Source organism: Phoca vitulina, unplaced genomic scaffold, assembly GCF_004348235.1.
Source record: "Phoca vitulina isolate PV1807 unplaced genomic scaffold, GSC_HSeal_1.0 scaffold35, whole genome shotgun sequence".
In the NCBI taxonomy this organism is placed as follows: Eukaryota; Metazoa; Chordata; class Mammalia; order Carnivora; family Phocidae; genus Phoca; species Phoca vitulina.
The window spans coordinates 19055658-19080146 of NW_022589738.1; the positions used below are offsets into that span (position 1 = coordinate 19055658).

The window sequence follows — 24489 nt, forward strand, 5'->3', positions numbered from 1 at the left end:
CTCGGAGTCAGGCTGCTCCTTGAACAGCTCAGGCACATTCTTGCTTTGAGGACCCTACTGGTTGTTCCCTCCGCCAGAAATACTCTTTTTTTTTTTAAGATTTTATTTATTCATTTGAGACAAAGAGATACAGAGAGAGACAGAGCATGAGCAAGCAGGGAGAGAGGCAGAGGGAGAGGGAGAAGCAGGCTCCCTGCTGAGCCGGGAGCCCAATGTGGGGCTCAATCCCAGGACCCCAGGATCATGACCTGAGCCGAAGGCAGACGCTTAACCATCTGAGCCACCCAGGAGCCCCAAGAAATACTCTTATATCTCTAGCTCATCTCTTGTTTTCCTCACATTTCTTTCCTTTTTTTTTTAAGATTTTATTTATTTATTTGACACAGAGAGAGACAGCAAGAGAGAGGGAACACAAGCAGGGGGCGTGGGAGAGGAAGAAGCTGGCTTGCCGCTGAGCAGGGAGCCCGATGCGGGGCTCGATCCCGGGACCCTGGAATCATGACCTGAGCTGAAGGCAGACGCTTAATGACTGAGTCACCCAGGCACCCCCCTCACGTTTCTTTCCTGGAAAAAAAAAATCACCTTTCTTTTTTATTTTTAAAAAATTTTTTTATTAACATATAATGTATTAGTTTCAGGGGTACAGGTCTGTGATTCATCAGTCTTACACAATTCACAGCGCTCACCATAGCACATACCCTCCCCAATGTCACCAGCCACCCCATCACCCAGCCACCCCATCCAGCCACCCCATCATCACCCAGCCACCCCATCCCTCCCACACCCCTCCACTCCAGCAACCCTCAGTTTGTTTCCTGAGATTAAGAGTCTCTTATGGTTTGTCTCCCTCTCCAGTTTCGTCTTGTTTCGTTTTTCCCTCCCTTCACCTATGATCCTCTGTCTTGTTTCTCAAATTCCTCATATCAGTGAGATCATATACTTGTCTTTCTCTGATTGACTTATTTCACTCAGCATAATACCCTCTAGTTCCATCCACATCATTGCAAATGGCAAGATTTCATTTTTTGATGGCTGCATAATATTCCATTGTATATATATACCACATCTTCTTTATCCATTCATCTGTTGATGGACAACTGGGCTCTTTCCATAGTTTGGCTATTGTGGACATTGCTGCTATAAACATTGGGGTGCAAGTGCCCCTTCGGATCATCTTTCTTTTTTAAAAAATCATTTTTCAACAAGGCCTAAGCTGACCACCCTATTTTTTTATTTTTAAAGATTTATTTATTTATTTGAGAGAGAGAGAGAGCACACGAGTGGGGAAAGCGGCAGAGGGAGAGGGAGAGAGAGAATCTCAAGCAGACTCCCCACTGAGCACGGAGCCCGACACGGGGCTTGACCTCACCACCCTGAGATCATGACCTGAACTGAAATCATGTGACTACCCTATTTGAATACAAGCTTCTGTCACCTTACACTCCCGATCCCCCTTGAATTTATTTGTTTGTTTGTTTATTTATTTTTAAGTAATCTCCACACTCAATGTGCAGCTCGAACTCACCACCTGGAGCTCAAGAGTCAGATACCCCCTGGACTGAGCCAGCCTGGCACCTCTTGGTCCCCCTGAAATTTAATGCATACTTACCATCTCCCAACATACAAATAACATCATTGGTTGCCTTGTTTATTGTCTGTCTCCCTCTGCTGGAACATAAGCTCTAGAAGGGCAGGAAGTTTTGAATCTTTTGTTTCCTGCTGTCTCCCCACTGCTTATAACACCGCCCGGCATCCAGTAGGCAGGCACTCAATAAATACTCGTTGAATGAATAGCTCCTGTCATGCTGAGCTTTTTTTTGTGTGTGTGTGTGTGGCCAGTTTTCACCGAGTCTACTATTTCAGGATCAAGAAGTGCAAGTTCACGTTCTGTGGAGAACATTGGATCCTTCTACCAGTTTTCCCTCAACACATTCTAAAGCTCAGAGTTGTGCCTGCCATCAGTTTACTCTGTGGTGCTTACGTCTAGCAGTAGCAGTCGTGAATCTGGTAAGATATTTTGGTTTTATTTCCTAGGTAATCCAGGACAAAAAGTGTAAGCAATGCCCCTTATGCAGTCCAGAATTACCTAAGACGAGCTTCGCTAAAGCTTCGGGTCAACTTTGTGTAGTGCATAAAATCTAAACTTCTAACCGTGGTCCCTGGGGCCCTATGGATCTGGCCCCTGACCGCCTCTACAATCTCATCTCTAGCCACTCTTTTCCTGGAAGAGCCCAGGGCTTCCAGTGAGCACAATATTCCAGCCACACTGGCCTTCTGGTGAAACCTATCTCCTCTGTGGGTTTCTGTGTTTGCTAACTCCGGTCTTACCCACCACCTTGAGGGAAACTCCTTGAGGACCCAGACTGTTCTAGTGGCGGTTTCTCCAGAAGCCGACCCTGACACAAGAATTGAAGTCAAGTCATTTCTTCAGGACGGAATTCCAGGAAGCTCCTGTAAGGCAGTGGGGAAGTAGGGCAGCAAGACAGAGAAGAGAGAAGGCAGCCGATGGAGACTGTTAGTAAGCAACTTAGCGTTGGGAGTTAACCTGAGCGTGTTCCCACTGCGGAGTTCTGGGGGCCGGCAGAGAACACACACCTTAGAGATGTCCCATCTGAGGGCCCAGGGGGCAAGGGTGCTTATCTACCAGCTCCCATCAGTCATTGGTTAAGGGCTGCTGCTAAGGGGTGTTCATTTCCTGGCCCTTCCAGCCTGCCAGGCCCACAGACAGAACAGAACGGCCTTCTGCAGATTGAGCGGAAGCCCTCCAGCGAAGACATACGGACACTGGCGGTTGGCAGTGGGCCAGCACACCCCGGAGCTGGAAGGACATGCAGATCCAGGCAGGAAACTGACTGTCTGTTACAGGGCCTGCGACTGTCTTGTTTGCTGGGCCTCGCACATAATAAATGCCCTGTGAGATTGAAGGATGAAGGAGGTTGGTATCCGTTATGTTGCCGGAGCAGAGCTGGGTCCAACAGATCAAGCTTCAAACATCCCTGGGGTCAAACGGTAGGGTGAAAGTCCTCTCTGTTTAGGCCCTCTGACCACTCACACCGGCCCCTGCCGTCACCCCCACCCTGGGAAATTCCAGAGGACAAGGATGCTGGTATGTATCAGTGTCTGGTACACTATCAGGACTTAGCACATGGTAGGCAACAAACGTCCACCTCTTCAGCTCAGTGTGGTCCTTAAAAGGGCAGTGGCTCACCGGAACGGCTACAGTGAGGATGACGGAGGGCGCTGAGCGATGGCGGGGATGTGGCGTTCACCACCGAGGGATGTGGAGATTGGAAAATTGGAGTCATTTACTAAAGCTGATCCCATTTTGCCCCATGACTTAGGTCCTAGGTATATGCCCAAGAGAAATGAGTGCATCTATCCATCAAAAGATGTATACAGCAAGGGATGCCTGGGTGGCTCAGTCGGTTAAGCGTCTGCCTTCTGCTCAGGTCATGATCCCAGGGTCCTGGGATCGAGCCCCGCATCGGGCTCCCTGCTCAGCGGGAAGCCTGCTTCTCCCTCTCCCAGTCCTCCTGCTTGTGCTCCCTCTCCCAGTCCTCCTGCTTGTGCTCCCTCTCTTGCTGTCTCTCTCTCTCTCTGCCAAATAAATAAATAAAATCTTTTTAAAAAATTAAAAAAATAAAAAATGTATATAACAACAAAAAGATGTGTATAAGAATGTTCACAGAATCGGGGTGCCTGGGTGGCTCAGTCAGTTAAGTGTCTGCCTTCAGTTCAGGTCATGATCCCGGGGTCCTGGGATCGAGCCCCACATCGGGCTCCCTGCTCAGTGGGGAGCCTGTTTCTTCCTCTCCCTCTGTCCACCACTCCCCCTGTTTGTGCTCTCTCTCTCTCTGTGTCAAATAAATAAATAAATTTTTTAAAAAAAGAATGTTCACAGAATCATTCTTAATAGCCCCACACAGAAAACTACCCAAATGCCCATCAACACTGGAACGGATGAAGTGAGATCTAGTCACACAATGGAAGAGATTACAGCAGCGAGAACAAACTACCGATTATATAACAATGTGGTTCCATCTCACAAACATCATGGTGAACTAAAGAAGCTGGAGAGAAAAACGTGTGATTGCATTTATATGGAAGTCCCAAGCCAGACAAAACTAACTTATGCTGTTCGAGGTCAGGAGAGTGGTTACCCTTGGAGTGGGGGTGGGTGGGGAGGGGGGAGGGTTGGACCTGAAGGGAGCTTCTAGTGTTTGTTCATGTTCTCTTTCTCAACCTGGATGCTGGTTACGTAGGAGCATCCAGTTTGTAAAAAGTAAATGAACTTTGAAGATTGTATGTATATATATTTTTAAGATTTTATTTATCTATTTGAGAGAGAGAGAGAGAGCATGGGCGGTGGGGGCAGGGGGAGGGGCAGAGGGAGAGGGAGAAGCAGACGCCCACTGAGCAGGAAGCCTGACTTGGGACTCGATCCCAGAACCCTGAGATCATGACCTGAGCTGAAAGCAGACGCTTAACTGACTGAGCCACCCAGGCACCCCTGTATGTACATTTTAATTCAATGGTCAGAACAAAGAAGTTTTGAGGTGGCCGGTTGTGGCTGGGAGGGGAGGGAAGGTGGTATTGTTGCCATCAGGAAGGGAGCAAAAATATGGATTTTAGGATTTAGTCCAAGTGCAGGCTCCTGTTTGGCCAGAATGGAGGTTTCTTGAGGTCCTGGGAGCTGGATGAGGAGGCAGAACTGGGGGAACTGGAAGTATGCAGCCTCAGTAGCCGTAAGCCTGAAGGGCATTGATGGTAGGGCACAGTCCCTAGACCAGAGGTAGCAATATCACGTTTCTCAAGCACATACTGTACCAATCCGTGCGCTAAGCGAACGGACATACCCGAATACCTGCCCTCATGCAGCTTACCTCCTGGATGGGGTCAGTGGGGGGATAGGTTCTCCGGGCCGATGGTAGGGTATGGCAGCAACAGGCTGAGGTTTATTATAGGGAGTAATCGCCCAATATACTCAGGTACTTGGTGGCTGGGATAACATGTCCCTTTCACTTTCAGTCCCAGTAACGGCAGGCTGGAAGGTGGAGAGTGCTCCCTTTACATGTTGGGATTCTCTGCTTTGGGGCCTATCCTCAGGTTGGGAGACAGGCCCCACAAGGAAGCACTCAGGAAGTGAAATTGCTCACTTCCGGGAAGGCTCTACGTGGATGTTGCTCCCACCTTAGCCACAGGCCAGTGGACTAGGGCTCCTCCTGAGACTCAGTAGCTAGGGGTAGAGACATCACCTCTGAAGTCCCAAGCAGGAACAAGCACAGAGATGGTAGCAATGAGCATGTGATGTGGAGTTTTGAAGTATGGGCTGTGGAACAGGGCAGAGATGCCAAGGGCATGAAGGGGAGCCCAGATGTCCAGACTTAACAGGGATTTAGGAGAGACTCCCTGGAAAGAAACAGACAGCTAGAGCAAGTCTCCTGAGCTCCATCTTCCAGAAGACAGAGAGACAGAGGGGGACAAAGACAGAGCCTGAAAGAATGAGCCCCTGATGCAAGGAGACAGCCTATTCCCAGAGAAAGAATGTGCAAGGGGAGAATTCCTGAGAGAGAGACAGAGAGAGACAGAGAGAGAGAGAGAGAGAAGGGGAGCAGGCAGGCAAAGACATGCATGCATATACAGAGATGTGCATCTTGTGTGCGAGACCACCCAGACTGGGACAGAAGGGAAGGGAGAGGCATCCAGACTCACCAAGACACAAGACGGGCAGAAACTCCAAAGCGCAGACAGAAACAGAGAAGGTGGCGACGGAGACAAATGCTCATCCTCGGCAATAGAAAAGCCCTGCTCTGACACACCACCCTCAATCCCCAGTCGTCCCGGCCCTTCTAAGATGGTTGCCATTGATTTCTTCCTATATGCCAAACCCCCATCCAGAGGAGCCCTGAGCCACCCTGTAAGAAGCCCGGACTATTCTGCTGGAGAGAGATGCCACATGGAAGAAGACTGAAGTGCCAGACACGCGAGTGAAGAAGCCACCTTGGATGTCCATCCCAGTTAAAGATGCCTCCAGCCCCCCTGCCACCATCTGACTGCAACCACCTGAGGCCCCGAGAAGAGCCACCTAGCTAAGCCCAGTCGACCACAGGACCATGAAAAGTAATACTAAATTGTCATCTTCAGCCACTAAGTCTTAGGGTGTTTGTTACCCAGCAACAGATAACCAGAACACCGAGAAAAGGCTGCAGTGGCCTTTTAAGACCTGACACCCCCATTCCCACATCCCCCCGCCACAACAAAACCAACACCAGCCAGTCAGACTTTTAGTCCCTTTAATTAGGTGCTCTGAAGAAAGGGCAGAATGACAGGGAGGCGGTGGAGAAGGTGATGTTTCTTGAGCCCTGCTTGGCAACGGGTCAGTCCTCATCCTCCGGCAGCTGGATCTTGCTGGGGTCAAAGCAGTTGGATTCCATGATGGGGAGGCCATTGGCCTCTCGGAATTTAACAAGCCTCTCAGCCTCTCGGCGGGCCCACTCCTGCATTCTGGAGGCAGCAGCACGGGAGTAGACATGAGGGAGCCTCACTGGACACCAATCCCCATCTTATCTCCCCAATCCCCACTGGCACAAAGAAGAGGATGCCTGGCACAGTCCCCTTCAACTTCCACCCCCACCCATTCCACTCTCTTGGACACCCCCCATGCACCTGTAATCAGGCAGATAAGCTACAAAGGTGCTGCCAAGGACCAAGACAATGGAGAAGCCAAAGAAAAAGACGACCCGCATGTTCCAGACGTCCACAGCAGGGTCCTTGTCATAACCGTGGGAGTCTGGGTTCTGTGGCAAGAAGAAGAAGAGGTCAATGAGGGCTTCCTGTGGCTCCACAAAAGCCTTATGCTGGCACTGCATATGTTGGTCTCCAATTTCACCTCAGACCAATCTCCCCTCTCTCCTTTAATTCCTCTTTCTAGTCTTAGGAGTTGTCAACCTCCTTCTTACCACAGGGCCTTTGCACTTACTGTTCCCTCTGCCTGGAAAGCCTTCCCCCCAGATCTTGTCATGGCTAGATCTGTCTCCTCACTCAAAGTGTTGGCTTCATAATCACTTCCCTTAGGAGGCATTCCCTAGTTACCTTATCCATTACTTGTCTTAAACTACAGGAAATTGCCACTTTTATAGGTTAAAGATGGTTGAATATTGCCAATTTCCTATGGTTTCACCTAACAAAATTACCCCCTACCCCGAAGTCACTCCCCATCCACTTATCTTGCTTAACTTTCTTTCTAGCAGTTATTAGTTTACCAAGGTAGCATCTCCCCAGGTCCTATCACATTATCTTACTACATACTCAATATTACTGTTTCCAAATATTTTACATGTTTACCTTCTGTGTTCTCCACTATCACATAAGCTCTACGAGAGCAAGGGCTTTATCTGATTTCCACACTGCTGAACCCCTAGGGCCCTGAACCGCACCTGGCATACAGCACGCCCTGGCTCCTTATTTACAAAATGAATGGATAAATGAATAAGCATCCTATATATCCAAGCCAGAGGACAGTACTGATGAAGAACCTACTGTGTGCCATACACAAACTTCAGCATATCCCAGGGAGGCGGAAAGTAGCAATAATGATTAACACCTTCTAATGCTGAATACCAGGTGCCGGCAGCTGTTCTGAGCATTTTGACTCATTTAATTACGTGAGGCAGATGTAGCATTTTATTTTCTAGAAGGTGTCCTCATACTTTCCCCATTTTACAAAGAGGCAACCACGGAGTTAAGCTACTTGACCAAGGTCACAAAGATGAATAACTGTGGGTGCTTGTATTCCAACCATGGCATTCTGATTTCAGAGTCTCTGCTATCACCACAACACAGAGGACCTGATTCCGCCACACGTTCAGTTATGCGAGTTTGGGCAAGTCACTTAACATCTTTATGCTTCAGTTTCCTCATCTGTAGAACAGGTATGCTAACAGTACCTACTTCAAAATAGGGTTGTTTTGAGGATTAGATAAGATAACGTACGTAGAGTGTTTAGATTATTACTATTATACATGGGTGTTTAGTATTATTGTCGTTATACTATATTGCTTCTAACGTGTTCTGAGCATTGCCCACTTCAGGTTTTGATACCTGTCTGCAAAATAAAGCCAATCTCGCCCCTGGCCCTGAACTGAAGATTACCAGGGTACAAACAAGGAAATCAAGCTAGGCCAAGTTCCCAAGTCTTCGAGGATTTCACCAGCAGCGCAATCCTCAGCCGCCTGAGAACGTCCTCTACGGCGCCCCGTCCGCCGGCCCCCGATTGACCCTTCCGGCGTCCCGTTTCCACTCCCTCTCACCTTCTCATAGAGGTTTTCGTCCTCCGGATCTGGGTCCTCCTGCCAGCGTACGGTCGGTTCCGGCGGCCGCTTTCCAGCCACAGCCGACGGGGCGATCACGGCCCTGGACGAGCTGGATTCCCAGCGAACACGGGCTGCCGGGAAACGCGTCGCCGCTACTGCCAAAAGGCGGCGAGCGCACAAACCTAACAGCCCGCCCGCCATGACAGATTGTGCTGCTAGCTCTCAGGGGCGGGGACGGAAATGCGCCTACGCGCAGCTGCAGTTGGCCCGAGCGCGACAATTGTCGCTCCGCCCCCGCTGCACCAAATAGGTCCCGAGTCTGGATTTGGTTTTCGAATGAAATGAAGCGCTGAGCAGCCCTCTTTCCTTCCCTCTGTCATGGCCTCACGGGGGCGACCATTTTCCTAACCTCGGTCAGGCTAAGGAATTTCTGGCTGATAGGTCTGCTCATTTCCTTGATAAGAAAGCGTTGACATTTGGGTGGATGCAGGTCCCAGCCAATAGCACGGAGATTTCCCTCGCCCTCTGGGGAAGGGGGCGGAGCTTCCGTTTGTCTTTCATCTTCGAAGGAAGCCAAGCTTCTAAAAAGCGGGCCTCGCCGGATTGGCCAATAGCTACTCCTTTTCGCGACTTGCGAGCGTTCGGAAGGAGAGTGGGGAGGTGGCATACGCTTGCCAATCAGAGCCGGCCAGGGCTGGCCGTCGGCGGCCGGCGACCAATAGACGAGGCCGGCCAGAGCGCGCTCCCTTAGTAGGTGGATGGTGGTCGAAGCGCCGGCTCCCTTCTCGTCGTCGCCATTTTGTGCTGGTGATTGCGGCCGGCTGGGAGTAGGCGGCACTGGGTTTCCTGGGGAGGGTAGCGCGCTTGGCGCTTCTCCCCTCCCCGCTCCTCCGCCCTTCTGCCTCCAGCCCCGGACTTGGGGGTGGTGTGGGCCGGCTCCGGCTGAGCTGGGAGAGTTGGAGGAGGTGGCGGCGCGCCGAGGTGATGTCCGGGAGCCCTCCCTTGACAGCCCGGGCCGAGAAGGTGAGCGTCGTCGCTGGTCGTGGGGGCGGAGGTAAGGGGCCGGGGGCGGGCGGGTGCGGAGAGGAGGCTCGAGGGCGGACTACGGGACGTGGGCCTGGGCTACGCGCGGAACCGAGGGATGCGTGCCTGGCCTGAGCCCGGGAGGGGGTGTCTCCCCCCCCCTTTTGAGAGCGGAGGCGCGTGCGCGATTGGGGCACAGAATGGGTGCACGCGGGTTGGGGGAAGGGAAAGACCGATGGGAGTGGGCTTCCGTGGCTTACTGTGTCTGCGACACCGAACTTTATCCGTGGAGGGGCCAAGGTCTTTATCCATAGGGGAGGGGGTGTGCTATCTGCTCTGTGTGACTTGGGTACTTACCTATCCATGGAGAAGCATTCTGTGGCTCTGGTCCTTATTCTTGGGTGGGGGAGGAGGAGGAGGAGGAGGAACAGGAACGTCTCTATGACTCTGGTCTTTATCCTTGCAGTCTGTGCTGTAACTCAGGTCCTTATCCATGGGGAGGGGTCCTTATCCATAGGGAGTCTTCCTGGGACTGGCCCTAACCAACCCACTTGCTAGGCGGGGAGGGAGCGCAAGGAATGTGTGTATGACTTACTGCCCCTTCTTTGGGAAGGGGTTCGTATCCGTGACTGTGACGCTCATCCTTTGAAAGGGCCTCAGTGTGTGATTATGGCCTGTATTCATTGTTCCTGTCTTGCGATTTGGGCCCACAGTTATTCGGGGTGCATGTCTGTGACTTTGGTCCCTATCTGTTGTGGATACCGGTGTGTGACTCTGAGCTCTTTGCCAGAGTCTACTGAGGGTTTTGTATCTGGCTCTCATCCACTGGGGCCCCTGGTTGTGATTCTAACTCTTATCCATCTGGGAGCAGGCAGCTCTGGTTCCCTGTGGCTTAAGGAGGAAGAGAAAATTGGTTGTGTGTATACGTGGAGGAAAGGTGTGGTGGTAACCTGGTGTTGGGCAGGTGTTGTTACTGCCTAGCTTTGCCTGATTCCTGCTCAGAGGGTGGGGCCTGAAGATTCTGGGATACTTCTTGGTGACCCCTGGCCGGGTCACGTGGCTCTGGGGACTTACTTAGTTCTCATGGCAGCCCTGAGGGTTGGGTGAAATGACTGCCCTTCCATCCCAGCAGAACAGCACAGGGGTTGGGAACAGCCTCAAAAGGGCTCCTTTTGCCTCTGAATAAGTTGGACCCAGAGCCCTGGGGAGAGAACCACCTTGGGACCTGGCTCCGCATAAGAGGGCGCATAAGAGACAGGGCTCGAGGCTGAGCCAGTTGCAGAGTGAGGGCCAAAGCTGTGTTGGCCCGGAGCCCAGGGAGACGTCAGCTGTCTTACTGCCAAGTTAGCCCCTTTACCCTCTACGCCTTTCGTGGTCTTCTGCTGTCTTGTAGGGGGCAGCCAACCTCTTGTTGGGAGGATGAAATGGCACCTGGGGCCCCATGGAAGGAGCCTGGTGGGTGCCTACAACTCCCGTTGTGAAGTCTTGCTTCCGTGCCTAATGTGCCTGATCTTAGACAAGTCATCCAGCACCGAGAACCCCCTGGGCAGATAGCTCCAGGCTCAGACTTGTCTACCAGTCTCAGATGGCAGAGCCCTGATCACAGAATAGGTGGTACCACCAGGTCTCTCTGCAGGATGCTCCCTCTCTGCTGAAGGCCCTGTTGTTTCTGTTTTATTTTATTTAAGTAAGCTCTACGTCCAGTGTGGGGCTTGAACTCATGACCCCAAGATCCAGAGTTGCATGTTCTACTGACTGAGCCAGCCAGGTGCCCCTGGCCTTGCTATTTTAGGGCTGTGGGCTGTAGCTTCATGTTTGTGGGGAAAGGAAGGAGCAGGCCAGGTAGGGGCTGCCTTCCCGCTCTGGTCCACAGGAGCACCAGGAAGTTGGGAAGTAATGTCCCTGGGCTAAGGGACAGCAGAGAGCCTTGACAACAAGGGTTTCTCAAGGAGGCCCCAACTGCCTTGACCCCTTTCTTCCTTCTCCTCTCCCCAGAGTCCCTGCAGGAGGCATCACCCAGGCTGGCAGATCATGGTGGCAGCAGCGGGGGTGGCTGGGAAGTGAAACGGAGCCAGCGGCTGAGGAGGGGCCCCAGCAGCCCCCGCAGGCCCTATCAGGACATGGAGTATGAAAGACGGTGAGTTACCCACTCCCACCCCTACCAAGCATCCTAGGCTTATCCCCGTGTAAGGATTGGTCCAGGAAGGTGCTAGGAGGGGACTTCCGGGCAGAGGAAACAGTGCAGCAGATGATTGGTTTCTTTTCAGCAGACATTTACTTGGCACCTGTTGTGAGCCAGGACCTGTGCTAGGCTCTAGCAGTGCAGTGCTGAGTGAGACAGATAAGACTGTAGCCTTCTGCCTCAGTGTCTCACAAGAGAGACCACACAGTTTACAGGTGACTAAGAAACAGCTTGATAGGTGCCATGGTTGGTTGTGGAGTTGGGAAAGGATCAAGAGAAAGGGAGGAATGGAGGCAGAGGCCCAGGTTTCCAGTTTGGGTGACTCAGATGTTCACCACCACCAAGGTGTGGACAGCCACTGCAGGAGGAGAGGCAGAGGTGGGTGGCAGGTGGGTGGTGGGTTGTAAGTGCCTGTGGATTCTCAGGGGAGAGGTGTGGGCTATAGCTTTGGGTTGGAGGGATGGATGGGAGTGGTCCTTTCAGAGTCAGGCATTTGTGCAGGATAAGTATGGGGCAAGCCAGGTCAGATAGTGGGAGACTTCAGGACAAGGTGGGCTGAAGCTGGCAGGATACTTGTCTTAGAATGGGACACTCTCGTATGGTTATTTTTATTTTATTTTATTTTTCCCGTGTGGTTATTTTTAAACTGGTATGAACAGGAAACAGTCGGGACACTTGGTAAAATACAGAGATCCTGGGCCAACCCTCACCATCCTGGTGGATCACTCCAGTTGATTCTCATGCAGATGATCTATTCCTGACATATTAAGAGTGCCTTGGAAAGTAGACGTAATGCTCCCAGAAAGCCTCTGTTAAGAGTCAGTAGATTTATAAAAAGTCAGGGGGGAAATAATTTTTTAAAATGTCTTACAAAGGGTTTCTTCTTCCACCACCCCCTCTAAAAATGTTTTCTGAAGAGTGAGCCCAAATTTGAGATGGGGTCATCATCTACTGTTATTCAGTCTTCTTAAAAAAATGTCTTTTGAAAGCATTCAAGTTTTGGGTGGTATTCTCTGGAAATGCTCTGTGGCAGTTTCTGAGTTTGAGTAGGTGACATACTTCCTTCAGACTTTATAACCAAATAAAGCCACTGTCTTTCTTTCGGCTTTCAAAAGACCTCAAGTGCAGAGGTTTGAGTTAAATCATACCTTTTCAGTTCAAGGTGGGTTTCTGTCATAGGTCACTGCAGGGCCTTCTCTTGCCATATTTTTTTTTCCTTTTTATTTCCAATTCCGATAGCTGTAGGCAGCTGCTCTGTCCTGTTTGAAATGTATCCTTCTAAAATATGTAGCATTGTTTTGAGTGTCCCTGTTTTCAGTTTATACAAATGACAGAGTGCTGCAGTTTTCATTCTGTTCCTGAACTTTGTATTACTCAGCACTGCATTTTTAAGATCTGTCTCTATTGCCATGTGTGTATTAGTGCTTTGCTCCTAATTGGTCCCAAGGATGCCATGGTGTATGCCTGTTGCCTTTTACTTAATGATTCCCTCAGGATGGGTACCTGTAAGATTCATCACTTTTTTGTCTTGTAATCTGTGCATTCAGAAACCTCTGTTCCTGCCTCTGGATCGCAAAGATTGTTTTCACTCTATAGTTTTCCCTTTCACGTTCAGATCTTTAATAACATTTAAGAGTACACTTTTGAATATGGTATAAGGTAGGTTCTGGTTTTGTGTTCCTCCATATAGTAGGCAGTTTTCCCAGTACCTTTTAAATAGTCCATTCTTTCTTTATTGATTTGTAGTACGTCATCTCATTTCAAGTTCCCTCATGTACGTGGATCTGTCTTGAGTAATCTGATTTGTTTCATTGGTCTATTTGCTTAATTCTCATGCCAGAACCTTACTGCTTTTGTTATTATGGCTTTATTAGAATCTCTTAGCTCCAACTTTGCTCTCTTATTTATCAAAGTTGATTTTAGCCATTTGCAGGACTTCTATAAAAAATGTATCAAGTCCCTCAAAAACATTCAAGAATTTTGATTAAGATTGCATCAAATTTATATATTAATTTGGGGAGAACTGTCATCTTTGTTAATTGGTGATCTCATCCAAGACCTGTATGGAGAATATTTTAAAGTTCGTTTAAAGGACATACAAGGGGCTCCTGGGTGGCTCAGTTGGTTAGCGTCTGCCTTCGGCTCGGGTCATGATCTCAGGGTCCTGGGATCGAGCCCCACGTCGGGCTCCCTGCTCATCGGGGAGTCTGCTTCTCCCTCTCTCTCTGCCTCCCCTTGCCCTGGCTCACGCTTTCTCTCACTCTCTCAAATAAATAAATAAAAATCTTAAAAAATAAATAAAATAAAATAAATCTATGGGGTGTCTTTGTGGCTCAGTCAGTTAAGCGTCTGACTCTTGATCTCAGCTCAGGTATTGATCTCAGGGTCGTGAGTTCAAGCCCTACTTTAAAATGAATGAATGAATGAATGAATGACATTCAAATCTGAATAAATGAAAATACAAGTCTTATGTAATTCCTAGGTGCTTCAATAGTTTTCATTGACATCTTATTTTCTTTTATATTTTCCAAGCTTGTGTTTGCTGGGGTAGAGGAAAGCTGTTGATTTTTTTCTAAGTTATCTTACCCCTGCTGTACTCTCTTGTTATTTCTGATTATTCATTGTTGATTCTGATAGTCTTTCTAAGTAATTGATCATGCTGTATGCAAATAAATTCTGTCACTTCTTTTTCCTCACTTATAACGTTGTCTAGGACTTTAGTACCATATTAAACAGTGTCAGTGATGCTGGGTGCACAAAATAAGATTCATTTTGGCAGGTTGTAACAGAAAATCTGAAGAATAATGGCTTAAACAATGTAGTTTATTTTCTTTCTCATAAAGGACATCTGCAGATAGATGAGACATTTCTGTCTCATAAAGGACATCTGCAAGACATTAGCAGTCAGTGCCGGCCTGATAGGCAGCCCCGTCTGCTTAGCCATCAAATTGGATATGTGCTGTAGGCTGTTAGAACATAGCCTTTCATAAACCAAGAAAATAATCTTAGTTTGTCAAGATTGATCAGAAATGAGAATCGGGGGCACCTGGGTGGCTCAGTCAGTTAAGCATCCGACTCTTGATTTCGGCTCAGGTCATGATCTCAGGGTCCTGGGATCGAGTCCCGCATTGGCTCTGCACTCAGCACGGAGTCGGCTTGAGATTCTCTCTCTCCCTCTCCCCCTGTGCTCGCTCGCTCTCTCAAATAAATAAATCTTAAAAAAAAAAAAAAAATCAGGTGTGCCTGGGTGGCTCAGTCGGTTAAATGTCTGCCTTCGGTTCAGGTCATGATCCCAGGGTCCTGGGATTGAGCCTCGCATCGGGCTCCCCGCTCGGCAGAGGGCCTGCTTCTCCCTCTCCCTGTGCCTGCCATTCCCCCTGCTTGTGCTCTCTCTATCTCTGTCAAATAAATAAATAAATAAAATCTTTAAAAAAAATAATCAGTGTTGGGTTTGATGAACATTAAAAAAAAAGAGAGAATCGAACTTCATAATTACGTGCTTTTTTTTCTCTTTTTGTCCATCAGTTTCACAAATCACATTAAATTATATCCTTGCCATTGTTGAGTTATACCTTCCTTGATCATGGTGTGTATGTTTATAACTTCTTATTTTGAAAAAAGTTTCCAATTTTCAGAAAAGTTGCAAGTACAGTAAACTCCTGTATATCTTCTCCCCAGAACCACTAACTGTAAACATTTTGCCACATTTATTTTACCTACCTATATGCCTCACCATCCCCTTCTTCCCCCCATCTCTCTCTATATATAGAGATGCAGATACATATCTAGGTATCTATATATAGGCAACTTTTTTTTTCATGTATCATTTCAGTTAGTGATTGACATGACCCTTAAGCATGACAGAATGTATGTCCTAAGAACAAGGACTCTCTTTCATAACTATAGTACACTTCTGAATATCAGGAAATTGAACATTGTTATAATACTTTTATCTTCTAAAAAGTCCGTATTTTTATGTCATCCCTTGTCCTTTATGGCATTGGTTCCCTAATCTAGGATCCTGTCCAGGATCACACACTACACTGCACGGAGCAACTTTGTATTTTGGTTCCCTTTACTCAGGAACAGTTACTAAGTTTTTCTTTTTCATCCATGGCCTCAGTATGTTTTAAGAGCACAGGTCCTTGGCTTTGTAGATGCTTCTGAATTTGAGTTTTCCTAATGCTTCTTCATGGATTGTTGGCAGAAAAATTATTTAATATGTACGTTTTTAAAACACTGTTACATTTGATTAGGTACTGTATTATTTAGGATATTTGCATCTGTGTCCCTCAGTAAAGTGGTCTTAACGATTGCCTTTTCTAGTACCCATCTGACACTGAGTCACCATAGCCTCATGGCATGATTTGGGCAGCTTTTGCCATTTCTCTCTTTATTGGAGAAACTTGTATAAAAATTATCTGTCCCTTGAAAGCTTGTTAAAACTGAGCTTCGAAAGGGCCTGGGTTTGTAATGATCGTTTTGTCTAGTTCTTCTGCCAGTTTTGGCAGTTTATATTTTTCAGAAATATATTCATTTTGCAGAGGTCCTCACATATTAGGATTCAGTCCAGCTTTGTGGAAATGTATTATGAACAGGGTCTGTCTTTGGAAGGTATTTCGTCAAAGTGCTCTGTGGCCAATGAAAAGTGTCCTTTACAAATGTCCAAATCTGTTCTCTTCCCAGGTTTAAATAGCTAGAGTTCAGTATGCAAATTTATTTAGTTTAGGGGCACCTGGGTGGCTCGGGTAAGTGGCCAACTCTTGGTTTCAGCTCAGGTCATGATCTTGGGGTCCTGGAATCAAGCCCCTCCTCAGACTCCATGCCCAGCAGGGAGTCTGCTTGAGGATTCTCTCTCCCTCTCCCCCCTGCTCATATGTGCTTGTGCGCTCGCTCTCTCTCTCTCTCTCTCTCTCAAGTAAATCTTTAAAAAATTTATTTGGTTTAGATGCTGAGTGTCAGAGTTCAGGGTTTCATCTGAACATTTATCAACTGTTCGGTTCTTAAATTCTGAGGACTAGAGTTCACCTATTGAGGGATAACTGTGGTAAGCAAACACATATTGCTCATATCAGAAACCTTAAGGGGCGCCTGGGTGGCTCAGTCGGTTAAGCATCTGACTCTATTTCGGCTCAGGTTATGATCTCAGGGTCATGAGATCGAGGTCTGTGTCGGGCTCTGTGCCACGCATGGAGCCTGCTTAAGATTCTCTCTCTCCTTCTCCCCCTCCCCCCCCTCCCCTTCTCTAACAAACAAAACAAAACCCTTAAAAATATGTCACTCATACCAGCCACTTCTTGTCCAGGCATTTATCATAAAGAAATAATTTGGGTTCCAAGCCAAGCTCACAAGGACAAGGACTTCATTTTATTCACAGCAGTTATCCCCAGCACCTAGAACAGTACTTGACACATAGCAAATGTTACATTAATATTTGTTGAACGAATAAATGAATGAACAATTATGAAAATTGGAAACCAACCAGATGTCTGGAAACATTTCATTTTCTCCATTTGTTAATTATCTTTGAGCTTTATGGTGTTTTTCCAGTATTTTATTATGAAATTTCAAACATACTGCAAAGTTGGAAGAATTTTTTTTTTTTTTTTTTTTTAAGTTGGAAGAATTTTACAGTGAATAACCTCTATACCCATCCACTGGATTCTACCATTAACATTTTACCATGCTTGCTTTATGACATGTTTATTTGTTTATGGTATTTTTTAACCCGTTTTTAAGTTTTTACAAAGCCAGATTTATCAGGTTTTTTTTTTTTTTTAATGACTTCAGGCTTTCGTCTTGCTTAGAAAGGCCTTCCCCGTTCTTGGGGTGATTCATTTTTTTCTTATGTTTTCCTTCTAATGTCTTTACAGTTTCTATTCAGGGATTTCAATTTTTGATTCATCTAGAATTTACTTGGTATAAGAAGTGAGGTAGATAAACAACTTTTATTTTCTTAAACTTTTTCTGTGAAGGACCAGAAAGTAAGTATTTTTGACACTGCAGACCACGCCATCTCCGTCACAACTACTCAGCTAAAAGCAGCCCCAGACAATATGTAAATGAATGGGTACAGCCGTGTTCAAGAAAACTTTATTTAGGTGACTGGATTGGGTCCACTGGCTGTAGTTTGCTGATCTCTGGGCCAGACCGTTATTGCAACTGGTGTTTATTGACTAATCCATTTTCGCCCTGTTCATTTGAGTTGCAACCTCTGGGTTACTCTAAATTTCCATGTGTGTTATTGTGTAGTGTGGACTCTGTTCAGTTTCACTGATCTGTCCATTTGTGTTTCAATGGTTCCACCTTTATATATAATATGTTTTAATATTTGGTGAGGTTCTTTTCCCCCTCATTAGTCTTTTTTTTAAACAGAATTTTCCTGACTCTTCTAAATTGTTTTTTGTCCTTTGCTGTTATAAACAGTGCTGTTGAATGATGCTTTTGTATGTGTGCAAGTATATTAGTATATTAAATTTCCAGGAAAACTGGGGGTCAGGTAGATTTTTAGTTTTACCAGCTATTGCCAAATTCCCCTCCACAAGGGACTGTTCCCGTTTTCACTCCTACCAGCAGTACAAAAGTGCCTATTTCCCATACAGCCTTAACCAACAGCGTCTTGCCAAACATTTGGACTTTTACAGATCTGTTGTGTTAGAAATGTTCTATCACAAAGCTTCCTTACAGAAGAATTCCAAATAATATATGTAGATACTCCACATTCCAGGAGGTAGAGCTTAATTCTCCTCCTCCTGAGTGTGGGCTAATCTTAGTGACTCACTTCTAAAGAACAGAGTGTAGAAAGGGAAAAAGAGAAACTATAGTGGAGGAACCTGGCATACCCCACCACAACCACATGGTCAAGGTCAGCATCGGCAGTGATAAGTCACGTTGATATCATGAGCCCCCTTATACAGTGCGATCGGCAGGGCAAGTCACCTCTCTTGTATTCTCCCCCAAAATACCATAACCTCCATAACTTCTAGTCTAATCACAAAAACACAACAGACAAACCCAAGTTGAGGTACATTCTGCGAAATAGCTGACCAGTGCTCTTGAAAACTGTCAAAGTCATTAAAAAAAAAAAAAGGCAAGACTAAGAAACCTTCACAGGCCAGAGGACACTAAGGGTGCATGATGACTAAAAGCAATGTGGCATCCTGGATTCAATCCTGGAACAGAAAGTGGATGGTAGTGGGAAAATGGGGCGCCTGGGTGGCTCAGTCATTAAGCGTCTGCCTTCGGCTCAGGTCATGATCCCAGAGTCCTGGGATTGAGCCCCGCATCGGGCTCCCTGCTCAGTGGGAAGCCTGCTTCTCCCTCTCCCACCCACCCCCACTTGTGTTCCCTCTCTCGCTGTCTCTCGCTCTCTCTAATAAATAAATAAAATCTTAAAAAAAAAAAAATAGGGGCACCTGGGTGGCTCAGATGGTTAAGCATCTGCCTTCGGCTCAGGTCATGATCCCAGGGTCCTGGGATCGAGCCCCGCATCAGGCTCCTTGCTCAGCGGGAAGCCTGCTTCTCCCTCTCTTTCTGCTGCTCCCCCTGCTTGTGCTCTCTCGCTCTCTCTGTCAAATAAATAAAATCTTTAAAAAAAAAAAAAAAGTAGTGGGAAAACAGGTGAAATCCTAATAAAGTGTGGGGTTTAATTAACTTCTTAGTTTTGACAAATGTGCTGTGGTTACATTTGTCCCCTGTTAACATTAGGGGAAGCCGGGTGAAGGGTATACGAGAATTATGTTATCTTTGAACTTTTCTATAAATCTAAAATTATTTCAAAACAAGTTTGACTTCATCAAGATTAGAATCTTAACATAAAAGGACATGGTTCAAGAGAGTGAAAAGACAGCCCATGGAATGGGAAAAGGTATTTGCAAATCATATATCTAATAAGGGATTAACACCCAGAATAGAAAAAGAACTCCTTCAGCAGCACAGGAAAACCCAATTCAGAAATGGGCAGAAGACTCGAATAGACGTTTCTCCAGAAAAGACACACAAGTGGCCGATAAGCACAGGAAGAGATGCAGAATGACAAGTGTTGGTGAGGATGTGGAGAGATGGGAGCCATGGTGCATTGCCAATGGGAATGTAAATGGTGCAGCTGCTGTGGGACACTGTCCAGGGGCTCCTCAAAAAAATAAATCTACAACTACCGTGTGGTCCAGCAGTTACATTCCTGGGTATTTACCCAAAGGACTCGAAAGCAGGGAGCCAAACAGATATTTGTACACCAGTGTTCGTAGCAGCATTAGTCACGACACCCAAAACAGCCGGTAGGTGGAAACACACTTGATCTTAGCCAAAAGGCCGAGAAGTGATCAGTAGGTGGAGACAGCGCAGGTGTCCTTCAGCAGATGCGTGGCCAAAGTGCTGTATGCCGTACCTACGTACACGTGCGGCCATAGCAAAGGAAGTTCTGGCTTAGGCTACAACAGAGGTGGACCTTGAAAACATGATGCTAAGTGAAAGAAGCCAGACACAAAGTAACAAATATTGTATGATTACACCAGGTACCGAGAACAGGCTGATCCATAGAGACTGAAAGTAGAATCGGGGGGAGGGGGGGATTAATATTCAGTGAGTAGGGAGTTTCTGTTTGGGATGATGAAAAAAAGTTTCCGGAAACAGCCGGTTATGGTTGCTCAACATTGTGAGTATATTTTGTGGTAAATTTTATGAGATCTCTATTTTACCACAATAAAAATGACTAAAAATACACAAAAAATAAATTGTAGATGTTTATTTTAAAATGGCCTGTCCAGGGGGCGCCTGGGTGGCTCAGATGGTTAAGCATCTGCCTTCGGCTCAGGTCATGATCCCAGGATCCTGGGATCGAGTCCTGCATCGGGCTCCCTGCTCAGCGGGGAGCCTGCTTCTCCCTGTGCCCCTCTCCCTCTCTCTCTCTCTCTCTCTCTCTCTCTCTGTCTCTTACGAATAAATAAATAAAATCTTTAAAAAATAAAAAATAAAAATAAAATGGCCTGTCCAGGGTAGTTTTAATTTTCATCCTTCATTATGAGACAGAGCATCTTTTTAAATTTAAATTGTTTGTATTTCTTTCCTGTGAATTGTGTTCCTCTTCCTCTTCCCATGCTTTTTCCCAGTTAGTTTGTCCTGACTGGGCTCATGATGTTTTTTTTCTTTTCCAAGCAGAAGTGTTTTATTTTTATATAGTTAACTTTAATAATCTCTTCTGTGGTTTCTGGATTTGGGTCATAGTTTTCCCCCATTTCAAGATTATCAAGAAATCATCTCGTGTTTTCTTCTACTTTTATGGTTTCAGTTCTATTAAATCTTTGACCCATTTTATTTATTTTTTAAAAGATTTTACTTATTTATTTGACAGAGACACAGCGAGAGAGGGAACACAAGCAGGGGGAGTGGGAGAGGGAGAAGCAGGCTTCCCGCCGAGCAGGGAGCCCGATGCGGGGCTCAATCCCAGGACCCTGGGATCATGACCTGAGCTGAAGGCAGATGCCCAACAACTGAGCCACCCAGGCACCCCGACAAGTTTTATTTTTATTTTTATTTTTTACTATCGGACCGTGCATTTTATTTTTTTTTTTCATATTTTCCTGATTTATTTTTATTTTTTTAAGAGATTTATTTATTTATTTTACAGAGAGCACACGCACATGCAGGTAGGGGGCAGGGCAGAGGGAGAGAATCTCAAGCAGACTCCCCGCTGAGTGTGGAGCCCATCGTGGGGCTCAATCCCAGGACCCTGAGGTCATGACAAGCTAAAATCCAGAGTCGGCCACTTAACCAACTGAGCCACCCAGGTGCCCCGATTGTTTTATTTTTGAAATTTTTTTTTCCTCATGAGAAGTGTACTCTTCAAACCCCACCCCCTATTTCTCCCGTCCCCTCCACCCACCTCCCTCTGGTGACCATCAGTTCTCTATAGTTAAGAGTCTGTTTCTTGGGGCGCCTGGGGGGCTCAGTCGTTACGCATCTGCCTTCGGCTCAGGTCATGATCCCAGGGTCCTGGGATCGAGCCCCACGTTGGGCTCCCTGCTCAGCGGGGAGCCTGCTTCTCCCTCTCCCACTCCCCCTACTTATGTTCCCTCTCTCGCTCTGTCTCTCTCTGTCAAATAAAATCTTTAAAAAAAAATAAAAATAAAAATTTTAAAAAGGTGTTTCTTGGTTTGCCTCCCTCTTTTTTTTTTTCCCTTTGTTCATTTGTTCTGTTTCTTAAATTCCACATAGGAGTGAAATCATGTGGTATTTGTCTTTCTCTGACTGATTTATTTCGCTTAGCATCATACTCTCTAGCTCCATCCATGTTGTCTCAAATCTTTGACCCATTTTAAACGTATCCTGGTTTATATGTATCCTGTATATACGTTTATATATATATAAACGTATAGTCATAAGATCTTGGCGCTTGTCTAGGTATTTAACCTTTTTGGTTCAGTTATACTTGGGATCTTCCCATTTCTAAACAACGCCTCTCTGAATAGAGGCAACGTATCTGTTTCTGCATGTTACTTTTGTCCCCAGCATCCTTACTGATTTATTGGTTGTAATCATTTTTCATTTGACTCTCTTAGGCTTTGCAGGTATATTGTCATACCACTTACAAACAATGGTAATTTTACCTTCTTGTGTCCAGCTTTTTACCTCTTTTCTTCATTCTCTTGGTTCAGCTAGCGCCTTAGAACAGCGTTCGTAGTGGTGTTGATACTAGACATTCTAACAGTGTCATTCCCGACCAGGATTGGGACCCTGCTAGGAGTAGTCTAGTGCAGTGTCTGTTTTTTCTTATTTTAAGTAAACATGTATTGGTTGCTTTTAGAATACTTTTTAAGTCATTATTTCATCAAACAAAAATTATTCGGCACCCACTGAGTACCAGGTACTGAGCTTAGTTTTGGGGAGTAGGGCAGTGGACCCTCTGGATGTGGTCCCCTCTTTGCCAGAACTCATAGTTTAGTCCTTTTTTAAATCATCAAAGAAGTGCATGTGAGGGGCGCCTGGCTGGCTCAGTCAGTGGAGCATGCAACTCTTGATCTCGGGCTTATAATTTCAAGCCCCACGTTGGGTGTAGAGATTACTTAAAAATAAAATCTTAAAAAAAAAAAAGAAATGTACATGAAATCAACTTTGAGATAATTATTTTACGGTAATCGTGGTAGGAGAAATTTTAACAAAACAGCCGCCAGGGCCGGCAGGGTGACAGCAAAGCAGGGGGGCAGGGTAGCACAGCGAGCAGAGAGGCAGAGGGAGAGAGGGTGGTAGGGACCTCTCCCCGCAGACCCCACAGACCTGGCAGGACCTTCGTGCGCATTTTGGTGTTTTATCTTGAGAATGAGGGGGAGCCATTGAAGGGAGTGCAACGGTTGGGCTTGGTTGGCTTTGCCTTATAGAATACTCGCTCACGTTCAGGGCATAGCGAATGAGCTGGGAGAGGCGGGGTGGGGGTGAGACTAGCCCTGACGCCACATCTGAGGGCCTCGCGAAGGAAGACAGGCACAGGCCGGGGAGGTGGCAGAGGGAAGGAGAAGTGGATTGGATGTTTGAGGGGTGGGGACCAGCTCACCTCCTGGAGTCAGGATTTAGGGAGCCCCGTCAGGAGTGGGATCTAGGGCCTAGAGGGAGTGAGTGGGTGGGAGCCCGCCCTCGCCTCTTGTACCTTGCAGAAAGGACTGCCCTCTGATCCCTCCCCGTTCTTCCCTCAGAGGTGGTCGTGGGGACAGGACTGGCCGCTATGGAGCCACGGACCGTGCGCAAGATGACGGTGGGGAGAACCGTAGCCGAGACCACGACTACCGGGACATGGACTACCGCTCATATCCCCGCGAGTATGGTAGCCAGGAGGGCAAGCATGACTACGACGACTCGTCCGAGGAGCAGAGTGCAGAGGTGAGGGCCGGGGAGGACAGAGTCCGGCGGGGCCTCAGCTTGTAGCACCATGTGCAGGTGCTCTCGGCTCCCATGCCTTCAGACTGTGCTCGGTGGCTTTGCCTCACCTGGAGGGTCTGTTCCTGCTCCCCTCTGTGAGGGCTCCTCTCCCGAGTTGGGTCTCCCTGACTTCCACATGCTTGGCTCTATACTTCTGAGGGCCCCTGGCCATCACCTCTCTCCCTTCTTCCCTTTTTTAATTGGGGTCCATGGTTCGCTGCAAGCCCTTCACTGCCTGCTCCCAGCCAGTTTGGGGCCCTTGAGGAGCCTCTTGCATGGGACCCGGCATGTGTGGTTGGGAGGGCAGTGGGGGGACTGGATATCACCCAGCAGAGTAGCCCTGGGAGGCCAACCGTGGGCATTCGCAGGGGTGGCAGAGCCCCTCTACAGAAGGGAAAGACCCTCTAGGGCCTCTCCTTTGAGCTCAGGGGGTAGCCAGTTCCACATTGCATTGTTAGCCCTAACCTGAGGAAGGGAGGCATGATGTTCACCATCTGAGGAGGAGAAGCAGACTTGCCTTAAGGGAACCCCAGTTTGGGAGGATAGTCAGGGCCCAGGTCCAAGTAAGCAGGCAGGTCTCTTGTCCAGCAGGGTGGGAAGGGTACTTTTGCAACCCAGCCCCCGGGGACAGAGTGTGGGCGTTTAAGCTTCCCCACTGGCAGCTGTGATCTGTACCTGGATGTCTCCAGGGCACCAGGGGGCCCTGGGTGGACCCGTTGGGAAGAGTGCAAGTGGAGCACTGAGTTATCTGGTCCCCCTGAGGGCAGAAGGGCTATGAACCCTGGCCTGGCCTGCTTAGGCCTGGCAGGATGGCTTGGGCAACACGCAAGAACTCAGCCCCCGCACCCTGTTAGGGGGGAGCCTAGTGGTGACAGAGGACTGGCCAGGTGGAGGAGGATCAGGGCCTGGGGGCAGTGCTGAGGCCCTCACACCTTTGCAGGCCCCTGCTGACTGGCTCTGGATGAGATACTAAGCTACTTCTAGAACCCTGGCCCAAGCTGGAAATCATAAGGCATGAGGAAGAGTTGTGCACATACTAGCTGAGCTGGTAAGGGAGGAGGAGGG

General features: G+C 47.5%; 2 protein-coding genes across 7 annotated transcripts in view; one reads left to right on the forward strand and one right to left on the reverse strand.

The window, feature by feature from the left end:
- Positions 1–6276: 6276 nt before the first annotated feature.
- NDUFB11 (NADH:ubiquinone oxidoreductase subunit B11) lies at positions 6277–8734 on the reverse strand. The gene is made up of 3 exons (XM_032426626.1): positions 8310–8734; positions 6667–6797; positions 6277–6504 (listed from the first exon to the last, which is right to left on the reverse strand). Exons 1-3 carry the CDS (start codon positions 8511–8513, stop codon positions 6378–6380), a joined length of 462 nt encoding a protein of 153 aa, XP_032282517.1. The 5' UTR covers positions 8514–8734; the 3' UTR covers positions 6277–6377.
- A 189-nt stretch (positions 8735–8923) lies between these two features.
- RBM10 (RNA binding motif protein 10) overlaps positions 8924–24489 on the forward strand; it is a 29387-nt gene continuing 13821 nt past the window's right edge. For 5 of the 6 annotated variants that reach the window (XM_032426619.1, XM_032426622.1, XM_032426620.1 and 2 more), the window contains exons 1-3: positions 8924–9335; positions 11331–11472; positions 23202–23385. In XM_032426619.1, coding sequence (XP_032282510.1) covers positions 9071–9335; positions 11331–11472; positions 23202–23385 — 591 coding nt within the window. In that variant the 5' untranslated portion in view covers positions 8924–9070. Of the gene's footprint in view, positions 9367–11330; positions 11473–23201; positions 23386–24489 lie in introns of all 6 variants that reach the window. The other variant, XM_032426623.1, reaches the window with a different exon arrangement.